We start from the raw sequence: 12,187 nt of genomic DNA, 5'->3' as shown, positions 1-12,187 counted from the left end.
TTCGTTTTCAGAGTCATTACATTTCAATGCTTCCGTCTGCTTGCATATAGGAGCTCTGTGGTATTAAGGGTGGAGCCAGAACGTTTAATATAGTTTGTTTACCTGCCTTTGTTCAGTATGGTCACTATAAGACTCCCGTCCAATTAGAACTCAAACTAAAATGTCACTCATGCATTATACGTGTCATTTACAGTAACACATCAGATCTGTGCCTAGTTTTGTAATCAAATAGCTCAGCTAGACTTGAATTATTTTTGTTTCTGCATAAAAAGAATAAGGAACAACTAAAAAATGGAAGCATCCAGCCAACAGCCTCCAGCAGTCTTATAAGAGGGCTTGCAGTATCAGTTAAAGAAGAGTGCCACATGTGACACTAATGTTGAAAGCATTTCTCATTATTTTCTTGCCCCCTCTCTCTCTTTCTCAACTTCTCTTGATTTCCCTCAGAGGAGACAGAGTATGAGTACAGCGGTAGTGATGAAGAGGATGAGAACAGAGGAGATGAGAGAGAGTCCAGGTAAACACAGCAGCATCTGCGTTTAATCAACTGAACACCACACCACAATGGCAGTATGAAATTGAGTTGGTAATCATTTCAAAACTGCATCTTTGTATGCCATGTATAACCAAAGTTGGGTGGTTTGTTATCCCATGAAGGTTAAGTACTTTCAAAGGTTCAAATGATTTCTCCTATCGCAGTTTAATGTGTAGAGAACAGAGAAACTAATCTTTTTACTCATTTAAGTCACACTTGACAATCTCAAACAATTGAGTAAGACTCCATTTGAGACTTGAGATATACAAGATTAGCTATTTCCTCTGTAATGAACAGTTTATTTTAGATGTTTAGATACAGTCATTTTTTGAAAGAAGGTGTGGTTATTTGCAAGGTTTAAAACATTAACAGCCGATAAGTACTGCAGTTTACAAGTATGTAACCTCTATTTTAAAAACGGTTTGACCTTATGTGGAAATTTTAGCATAAAGCATGGTAGAAAAATGTAATAACAATGCTAAAAGTAGATATTAATACAGTTATCAACATGTAACCGTGCTATACATTGGGAGTGTGGTTGTGCGTTGGGGAAAACAAATCCCTGTTTACTGTACCATAGTTACCCATTCAATTAATACATTAAAATAAGGATATATTTTCTTTTGAGTGAGCATTTACAGAAAGACAATTTGACTAAAGTTGTTCAATGTTTTATTGTTTTCGATTAGGTGGGCGATCTCCCTCTCGGCAACTGAAGAGGATGATAAATAAACATTTAGTATTTTTAAAGTTTAGGGTATTTAAGATAAAACAGAAAACTATTACCAAAAGCGGTTTGAGATCTGACTTGGACTCGTGGCAAAAGACTTAAGGCCTAACTTAGACTTGACCTTAATAGATGTAAGGTTTGACTCTGCAACAAAGACAAGAGACTTGCTTGAGACAACTTTAAGACATTTGTAAATCTATTTCCCAAATAAAGTGTACACTCTGGAGCTTTCAAAAGATTGCCTAAAAAGATTGCTTAAATTTGTTTAAACAGATTTGTTTAAACAGTCTGACATTCTGTCCACCAATGGTGAGATCAGACTACTTGTTTATTTGATCGAGGCAGTAGGAATGTTGAGAAACTTATTCCCAGTTATTTTTATTTTGGCCCAGAAATTAAACCCATCACCTTTAATGGATACATTTCTGAACTGTTTAGGCTTTTACTGTATGTGCATAGAAGGTTCCCCAAAGAGCTCCATTAAAACATTATCTGATTCCGTGTTCCCACGGATCCTTAAGTCTTAAAATAGACCTAACAAAAGTCTTAATTTTTATAAAAAAAAAAATCTTAATTTTGGGGGTGGAAAGACAAGAATCGTGATATGACCTAATGTGATTATCAAACATCAAAAGAAATATGATTTAATTAAATACGCTGTGTTCCTCAGAGTGAAAGCCTAGAACTGTTTTATTTTCTCCAAGCATGTGGTGGCTTGTGAGTGTTTTCAGCTGTTGCAGTGCAGTTCACAATCAAGCCATATAGGAAATTTCTGACAAGTGGCCACTAAAGATCAACTGTTGATGATGACGATATAGTGTTGATGAAATAATTTTTGTTTTTTACTTTGTTTATATTCTAATACATTGGAGATTATTGGAGTGCACATTTTTCCCTTATTTGTTTCCCTTATTTGTTTGAATGAGCAGTTGCAAGCAGTGAACCACAAACATTTAAAAATAAGAGTCCCTGGTGTATTTCAAAGTCTTTAAAGTTAAAAGTTCCACACTATGAATCAAACACTCCATAAAGTGCATCTTGAATTTAATTCAGTTTGGACCTCTGTCTGGCCCTCCCCATCACAGGAAGGAAAGACTAAGAACATTTAATATAGGCTACCAATTTACAATAAACTAACTGGCTCTCTTTCAACACATTATCGAATTGGCACAATTCAATATCGATCAACCCCTAATTTGTATTTATTTACATAATGGTAAATAAACCGATTTTAATGTGATGTGTGGAAAACATGTCTTGAGTATTTTAAACTTGCAAATAGCCTACCCTGTTGCACTTATAAACAATGTTAAGGCCATGTTGAATGTGTGCCCCTGACTGTTTAAGTAATACATAATTTATTTTGAGATTGTGTTGGTATGTTTTGGTACAGGATACAGTATTTATTTTATTTGTTCAGGTCTTGAAAAGGGTCTTAAAAAGTCTTACATTTGATTTTAAAAACTCTGCAGCAACCCTGCTGATTAGTTTTGTGGAGCAAGTGGATGCCAATGATGTAACTTAAGGAGTAATGAAAATAAACTCTTTCAAACCACAGAACTTCTCTGCCTAAGTCTGCACAATTCTAAACCGTGTTTAGACTATACCAGCTGACTCTCCTCTATTTCTCTGTTTACGTATATCTTAAGCTCAATTCTGAATGTTCCGGGTGAGTCGACATTGCGGAGGGATTTCCTGAGGCTGCAGCAGGAGAATAAAGAGCGCTCAGAGGCCTTAAAGAGACAGCAGGCGCAGCTCGCTGCTCAGCGTAGAGACCCTGAGGAGCACAAACGCCAGCTGCTGCATGACCGACAGAAACGGATAGAGGAGCAGAAAGAACAGAGGCGGCGCTTAGAAGAGGTATATATTCACGTTTACATGAACATGATCTCTTTTATTTCAGAGAATATTAAAGGCAGTCTTTTAAACCTTTTAAAGGGGATAGTTCAACCACAAATACAAATTGTCATCATTCCAAACCCCTATGGCTTTCTTCTAGGGAACCCAAAAGAATATGTTAGTCAGATTGCTAGCCTCAGACACCCTTCACTTACATTGTATGAAAAAATATGCGATGAAAATGAATAGTGATTTGAGTATAACCTGCTACCGAACAGCTCCTTTTGTGTTCCACTAAATAAAGTCATACAGGTGTAGAAACAATTTGTATTGCATAATTTATTTCCAGTTCTAAACCGGGAGGCCATGTTCCTGTTGTGGTGTAATGCTGTGAGCTGTGAATGGCCCCTTGGATTATCTTTGCACCCATCTTCCGTATTTCAGGTTGTGTGTATTAGCCAATCTGTTGTCCAGGCTTGATACAGGGGGGAATCCAACACATTCCTGGCATCTATCCCTCACAAGATTGCAACCTGAAATGGATACAACCACAGAGAGAATCAGTTCATGTTGAAACTTTCCAAAAAATTGCATTCAGACATGTGGTACTTTTCTTAATTTCCCTCTAATGGTCACAGCCAAACTGTTACAGACAGCTTTAGTCTTATACTATATGTCTTGTGCCATCAAGGAAAAGATGCGTTTTGCTTTACAAAACATGTACCATTATTATGTCTAATGCTAACTTGGTTTCAGAGGTCATATTAGACTGAGCATTCTTGGCCAGATCTGACTTACTGCTGTTATTTCAGTGCGGTTTGAATGTGTATCGCCTTAATCTGCTTTTGCAGCTGAGCTTACACAGTCTGCTGTGTTGTAAGCTCTATAGGCCCCAGTTCTGCTGGGGAATGTTCTGAATTCATGAGCATTCTAATAACCCTTCCACTCTTTTGCTCAAATGGGCTGAAGCCCATGGCTTTATTTTTTAGTTGCTCAGAAATCCAATTGCTGAGGGATCGTGAATATTCTTGCTTTTAGTGATTTTGCATTGAAAATGAAATTATATAATAAAACTAAAACCTTAAATCAAATACATTTCTAAATTCAAATTGCACTCCAAACAAAACGAAAAACCACTTAAAACAATGAAGTGATAAAAAAATAACACCTGCACTACTGTTCAAATGTTTGGGGTCCCTTGCCTGAAATGTTTCTCATGATCTTAAAAATCTTTTGATCTGAAAGCGTATGCTTAAATATTTGAAATTAGTTTTTTTTTTAGACAAAATTATAATTGTGCCAACATATTCATTAATTTAATTGCAAAACTACAATTTTATTTAAAAACAAAAAAAAAGTGTTTTAAATGATGACTTGGACCAAATATTAAGAAAAGCAGCCACTAAGTGACCAGCATATAGATGGGAACTCCTTCAATATTGTTTAAAAAGCATCCCAGGGTGATTCCTCAAGAAATTGTTTGAGAAAATGTTGTGTACAGTTCTGCAAAATCTAGGCAAAGTGTGGCCACTTTGAAGATGCTAAAATATAACATAGTTTTGCTTTATTTTGAATTTCCATTTCTATTATTCCATAGTTGTGATGACTTGAAAAATAAAGAAATAAAGAATGAGTAAGTGACCATAAACTTTTGATCGGTAGTTTTAGCTAAAGTCCTTTCCATTTAACTTCAGGCAAGTATCCGTTGAAGCATATTATATTATCATCATAAACATAATGATGATAATAATCACTGAAATATAAATCATGGTTCGAGGTGAACGTGTTTTTGTATTATTTTATATATTTTGTATTATTTTACAGGCTGCAGAGTTGCGTTCACAATGAACTGCTGTGGAAATAAAGTGAACTGACTCAAAGCATCTCCTGAGCTGAGATTTCGGAGGTCATTTGCAGCACTCATAGACGATACTGTTCTTGTGAAAAAATTATCTGAAGAGTGAGAACCCTTTACATGCGCGTGTTCCACGAGACTGCACGTCTCTGTATCAGCGTGTCATACATGCGCATAGTCGGCTTTTCTGTCATCTGTTCTTAATAAAATAATAAAGTGTGTTTCTTTAAGTGTGTGTCTGTGGGCAAATTATTTATAATATTAATTTGATGCTAATAATAGCCTACTAATAATTTAATACATTAATGGGTAAACGAGCCAAATATCGTCTTGACATCGTCAAAGGCATCAGCTATTGGCGATCCCTCTGACCATCGTTGATCCCCGAGGTCGTCGTCTGTCGGCACAACCCTAATGTGCATTTCTCTCTATAAATTAACTAAATGTTCAGACAGTCTCTTTGCTGGTTTTTCGGACACATTCAGAATCATTACAGCTTTTGCCGGTGTTGCTGTGGCTCGCTTCGTGCATATGCTTGTAAAATGTATATTTTAAAGGCTCATTATTACGGTTTAGTATTTCTGTGTACCGTAATTTCCGGACTATAAGCCGCAACTTTTTTCCCACGCTTTGAACCTCGCGGCTTATACAATGACGCGGCTAATATATGGATTTTTCCCGCTTTCAAATTTTATTAAAAAAAAATAATAAAAAAAAAACATTCTGGGACGTGCTCAGTTTTTTGGCGCCGTGAAGCTTTCATTAGACCAATGAAATTGTCGAACGGGTTAAGGTCAAAACAACTTTTTTTGTTTACTGTTTAGATTAAATCGAGCGCGCTCAAACTTCCCATCATTCTGATTACGGTAGTAATTTTGTCACCCTCACCATGGCAAAGACATGGAGAAACGCATATGATGCTGCTTTCAAGTTGAAGGCGAGTGATCTGGCTGTTGGAAAAGGAAATAGAGCTGCAAATCTCTAAATCCCCGCGATCTCAGATACACCTTTCCACGCAGTATTTTTCTTAAAAATGTCCTTGAACGTGGGAAGAGACATATCATAGAGCACTGGAACATTTCTAACAGCAAGAATTAGCCTTTCATCCATCTTTCCGTTACTGCAGGAGCTGAGAGAGAGAGAAGGATCACGTGAGCTCTCCCGTCTTCTCTCCTATTGGCTGTCGCTTCCGTTAGTCGCTCCAAAGTTGAACTTTTCTCAACTTTGTCGCGTCGCTGGACACGCCCACATCTAGCGCCAACGGTCGCGACAGCTCGTGTCGCCGGAAGTCGCTGTGCTCACATTGAAAATGAATGGTATTGAGTCGCTGTCGCGCGCGATGTCGCTGGCAGTGTGTACGCACCTTTTCTCTCCCGGACGGGCGCTTGACCACGCCCCCGCTGCCACACCGTGTTTCGTTAAAGCCTATTTATTTTTGTTACAAGCCTGAGTAAAGTTAATTTGTTTCAATGTACCGGTAGGCACCTGCGGCTTATAGACAGGTGCGGCTTATTTATGTTCAAAATAATATTTTATTTAAAAATCAGTGGGTGCGGCTTATATTCAGGTGCGCTCAATAGTCCGGAAATTACGGTAAAGTAGAACAGTGTTAGCAATGTACCGTGTTTAGCTCTGGTGTAAAGAACAGGCCAGAACACAAGGGATTGTGTGTATGTGCAATGTAATATGCATCAAAAGCCATTATATTCATATCTGCCTTGATACAATGAGAGAATGTGTTCAAGGCCTAAAGTCAAACCCATCCTGTTGTCCCAGATTATTGAATTCATAAATACCATGTGGAATCAAGCCTTGTTTGGGGCAGAGGCTATTGAAACACCGCTCTTTATACACACAAACACACTTTACCTTGGTGAGATTGAATTCAAATGAGTGAGGATAATCATAAGATACAGATTTTTTTTTTTTTTTTTTTGCATAATTCTATACTGGGAACATTAGTTTAGGCTTTTGGTCTTAAGTTTAGGAGTTTAAGTTTTGTAGTGCTATAACAAACATGCAGTGCCACAATAAAAATGTATGCATACGTGCCTTTGCAATATATAACAAAACATTAAACCAAGTGGCATTTATTTAAAAGAAATAAAGTACAAATACACTTTTCAAGCTGAACATTTCACAAAAGAATTTTGTAGATTTCAAATTATAACATAATAGATAATATTGTTTAAAAATAACGTAAAAACGTTTTTTTTACACTTTCTGTTTGTCAAATGTTGATATTTTTATCTAATGATATTTAGTATCTAATGCAATGACTTAAAAGTGTCCAAAAGTATAATAGGGTGATATTCACCTGCTGAATAGCACACTGCACAATCTAGCCACTAACATACTTCAGTAAATACAACACAGCAGTGCACTGACTCACCAATATCACTATACTTGTCCTCTCTCGCGCGATAACTGTGCCCAATGGCTTTCTCACTCTTCTCTGGTGACATTTATCAGCCCCCCCCCCCTTAATTTCCCTTCTCAAAAGCACACTATGATTTTTAGCGAAAGGAAGGCTCTCATTATTTCAGCCAAATATGTTAAAGTGACTCTCTCTCTCTCTCTCTCTCACACACACACAGCAACAGAGGAAAGAGAGGGAGATGGTGCGGCAGCAACAGGATAAAGCTCCTCACAGGAGACTTGATGACATGAGGCGAGAGGAGGACAGGAGGATGGCAGAGAGAGAGCAGGTAACCAATCATATCCATGGAACTGCAGCCACCCAGCCAATAGCAGCCAAGCGTTGGTGTTCCACTCATCACAGCTGTGGCCCTGGAATGTCTGTGGAGTGGTTACCATGGCAGCAGGCTCTCAAATGCAGTTCTGAATGTATGTGTGGGTTAGGCGTGTGCAGCCCTACATTCAATACAATTCAAACTGACAGAAACACAAAAGACCAATCAGTATGAATTAGTGCACAACATGCCACAGGACACGCTCTTCAAAGCGACCTCACACATCCAGCACACACTATTTTCCATTGTTCATCTTAAAACTACTGGAAAAGCACACAGAAATGCAACCCGTTCCTCACAGTGACAGGACACACTTGTGAACACTCACTTTGCACCATTTTGAAGGGATAGTTCACAAAAATGAAACTTCTGTCATTATTATCTCGCCCTCTGCAACCTGTATGACTTAATTTCTGCCTAACATCTCAGTTTGTGTTCCACTGAATATTTTAACCTCTGGCATCAATAAACCTTATTGCATCTTTTTTTCTATAAAATGGAAGTGAATGGTGACTAATGTCATTCTACTAGACAACATCTTGTGTGTTCCACAAAGACAGAAAGTCACATGGGTTTGAAATACCATGAGGGTGTGTAAATGATGACAGAATTTTCATTTATGGGTGAACTATCCCTTTAAGATTATAAAATCAGTGTGAAGCCATGGCACACAGTGCAGTAATGGGTAGCTCACTGAATGAAGCATGTACAGCAAATCTCTTCACTCCATTGAGGTGACTTCAGCCATTTTAAAAAAGTCCACTTATTTAAAATGTCTGCGGCTGCCTCTATCTTCAGAAGCTGCACAGAGAGGTGTATCTGTCTGCTCCCTTTTTTTTGGTATACTTTTGAGTTTATTCTGATCAGTCTCCTCCTCCACTGCTCCCCATTTTATCCCTCTTTCTCTGTAGGAGTTTATAAGACATAAGTTGGAGGAAGAACAGCGGCAGTTGGAGATACTGCAGCAGCAATTACTGCAGGAGCAGGCATTGCTAATGGTAACACAGTCCTGTTCTTTCCCTTCCCTCTCTTTCTTTGCTCTGGCTGCTTCAGTACAAACAGATTTGATGTATCTCATGCCAGATTGTTCTAAACTTTCTTCTTCAAAACCCTGTGTGTGTGTGTTTTTGTCAATTTAGGGCTGAATCGCTAATTTATATTTCCTGGATATGTTTTAGTGTATATATATATATATATATATATATATATGTATATATATATATATATATATATATATATATATATATATATATATATATATATATATATGTGTATATATATATGTATACTTTTTAATTGGTAGTAATGTCAACATAGCAAAATACAACAATATTACATGATTACACACAATAATTGTTACTCTGTACTCTGTTTTGTTATCAGCTAATCTACAACCCAAATTCCCAAAATTTGGATAGTATGTAAAATGCTAATAAAAACAAAAAGGAGTGATTTGTAAATTTATATTCACTTTGATATTTTGAAAGCACTACAACCAAACATTATATGATAACTTGTGAATTTCATAGTTTATCAAAATGCAATTTAAGACTAATAACAATTTGACAAGTTGAAATAACAAGGTGATGTGAAACAGGTGAGGCAATCATGTCATATTATACAAGGAGCCTCCAAAAACTGCCTAGTCCTTCAAGAGCAAGGATCATTCGAGACTTGTCAATTTGCCAACAGTTGCTTCAGCAAATAATCCAACATTTTGAGAACAATGTTCCCCCAAAGACAAATTGGAAGGATTTGGGGCATTTCATCCTCTGCACAATATATTTAAAAGATTCAAGGAATCTGGTCAAATCTTGGTGTATAAAGGGCAAGATGAAAAAACTTTTGAATATGCGTGATCTCCGATCCCTCGGATGTCACTCTCTTAAAAAACATCATTCATCTGTAATGGATATCATGAACATGGGCAGTCAACACCCATGGTTTTCAAACCAGAGCATGTCAGTGGAGGCATAAAGATTGATGATAAATTCAAGTAAAATCGACATCGTAAAATTGTGAAAACAAAATTCAATTAATTAGCATTAATAGCATATTCCATATTCCAGTTACATAGACCATAGCTCTATGGTGTTATAATACTGTAAATGCCGAGAGCACAACATGCATGCCAGAGCAAGTCCATGTACTACTGGCTGCGAGAGTGTGAATCTTTCCTCTTGCACACAAAGTTCCTCACTCTTGGAAAAAAAACAGGGTGCACGGTCTCAAAGACTGTATATGCTTCTCTATGAAATCTCCCTGCTCTTGCTCAGAAAGTGTGTGCTTAAAACGTGTCCTGATATGTGCAGCATAAAGCCTAATTTACTGCACGTAGAGTTGCAGGTAAGGTTATTTTAACAACAGTAGCGGAGACAGCACTACTGATGCTGGCGTATTTCGCTTAAACGCACTGCAGAAAACAAAAGTGAAGCCAAGTGAAACTATCTTAATCCGTCTGATGTGTGATTCAGATGGTTCAACTAAACCATGTTTTTTGTTAGCATGCCACCTTTAGACTATAATATTTTTTCCGTCCAAATTTAGCTTTTTTAATCGGCATGTTACGAGCCTTTCAAAATAAACAAACATACTTGAATTAAGCAAACAGTATTTTAATGCAATGTTGCTATGTAAATTGTTTGCTTGTTTTTAGTAGATTCTCATTTTAAGGAAAATATAAAAATGGTCCATTCAGACTTTTGCATTTTTATAAATTTTCTCTTAGGGAAAACTCTTAGTATCCATCAAAAGGCCTCCTGTGTCCCATACATACTGTATATGTTCTGAAAGTAAAAATATTTAAACACAAAAACTGGACTGCTGTCATTCAGCTTCCAAACGAGATGTTGATATTTTTATATTCATATCCAAATGCCCTCGACTGATTAAATATAAAATATTCTATTGCTGCCAACTTGGCAAGTTATACAAACGATTCAAAATATATAATTTCATAGCCATATGACTACTGACACCATGTAAGCTACATATTATTATCTTCGCTAGGAAGGAAAGGTAGAGACCAGACCTATTTATACTATATTTGAATACCCCTGATTTATAGCATGTCGGACTGAATTTAAGGTTATTGATCATCATTGGAAAATGGCTCTATCACCTGAAATATGATGAATTTGGTAATAGCCTATAACACTAGAGGAAACTACCTGACAAAACTTCAAATAAGTGGCCAGAATTTACTGCTGTTTTAGTGGAGATATATATATATATATATATATATATATATATTAAAGAGGGGTGGGTGTAAAGGGTGTGTGTGCAGTCTTATACATTTTGTCAGAGATGTGGGCTTACTGTTTAACTCTTTGAAAACCCCTGGTCAACACCACTTGCCACTGCATCCACAGATGCAAGTTAAGACTACTATGCAATGCAAAAGCCCTACATCAACTCTGTCCAGAAGCAATGCCGTCTTCTCTGGGCTTGGTCTCATCTTAGATGGAAAGTAGAACAGTGGAATCATGTTTTTTGGTCCGAGTACACATTTCAAATAGTTTTTGAAAAACACAGCCATCGTGTTCTCCGGGTCAAAGAGGAAAAGGACCATCAAAGCTGTTATAAGCGTCAGATCCAAAAGCCAGTGTCTATATGGGCAAGGGGTGTGTCAATGCCCATGGCATGGGTAACTCGCACATTTGTAAGGGCACCATTAATGCAGACAGAAATGTACAGATTTGGAGCAACATATACTGCCATCCAGCACCGTCTTTTCCAATGACATACCTGCATTTTCCAGCAGGACAACTTTAAATCACATACTGGCCAGATTACAAGTGCATGGCTGTGTAAGCAGGGAGTGAAGGTGCTAGATTGGCCTGCCTGTAGTCCTGACCTGTCTCCAGTTGAGAATGTTTGGCACATTATGAAGCACACCATACGCCAACAAAAACTCTGTACAATTGTGCATCTGAAGACCTACATGGAAAATTCCACTTTCTAAATTTAGCAAACTTGTGTCTTCAGTGCCCAAATTTATGTTAGTTGAAGAAATTATGTTTCACAGTGGTAAACACGTGATTGTCTCGTTTGATTTGAAATTACTGTACATTAAAAATAAATAATAGTAATTATATCTATATATGAAATTCACAAGGTGAAACATCACATAATGTGTACTTTTAGTGCTTTTATATAGAAAAGGGTGAATCAAATTTACAAATTACTCATTTTTGTTTTTATTAGCATTTTTCATAATGTCTCAACTTTTTTGAGATTGGGGTTGTATTAATGTTGCCTTTTTTAAATGGAGACATTACATTTGTCAAAATCTTTAAAAAATTGTTAATTCATTCATTAGTTTTATGCATGTTTTGGGGAGGGGCTGTCAGTTTTGCATCTTTGTTAGTGTGTTTATGCATGTGGCAATGTACTGTTGTTTATGACTAGTTATTTGTGCCTGCAATTCTGATTGCTTTGTAATTTGCTAGTTTTAAAATTATTAATTGTGTATT

The 12,187-nt window shown here is 36.9% G+C and overlaps 1 protein-coding gene across 2 annotated transcripts in view; it reads left to right on the top strand.

The window, feature by feature from the left end:
• Window positions 1-12,187, top strand: part of LOC127636153 (misshapen-like kinase 1) — a 63,206-nt gene that overhangs the window by 27,326 nt on the left and 23,693 nt on the right. For both annotated transcript variants that reach the window (XM_052116584.1, XM_052116576.1), the window contains exons 10-13: window positions 448-517; window positions 2,915-3,125; window positions 7,557-7,667; window positions 8,624-8,710. In XM_052116584.1, coding sequence (XP_051972544.1) covers window positions 448-517; window positions 2,915-3,125; window positions 7,557-7,667; window positions 8,624-8,710 — 479 coding nt within the window. The remainder of the gene's footprint in view (window positions 1-447; window positions 518-2,914; window positions 3,126-7,556; window positions 7,668-8,623; window positions 8,711-12,187) is intronic.

This window comes from Xyrauchen texanus, chromosome 4 (genome assembly GCF_025860055.1).
Source record: "Xyrauchen texanus isolate HMW12.3.18 chromosome 4, RBS_HiC_50CHRs, whole genome shotgun sequence".
NCBI classification, from domain to species: domain Eukaryota; kingdom Metazoa; phylum Chordata; class Actinopteri; order Cypriniformes; family Catostomidae; genus Xyrauchen; species Xyrauchen texanus.
The sequence above is the reverse complement of the archived record's forward strand: the minus strand, read 5'-3'. Positions and strand labels throughout refer to the sequence as shown.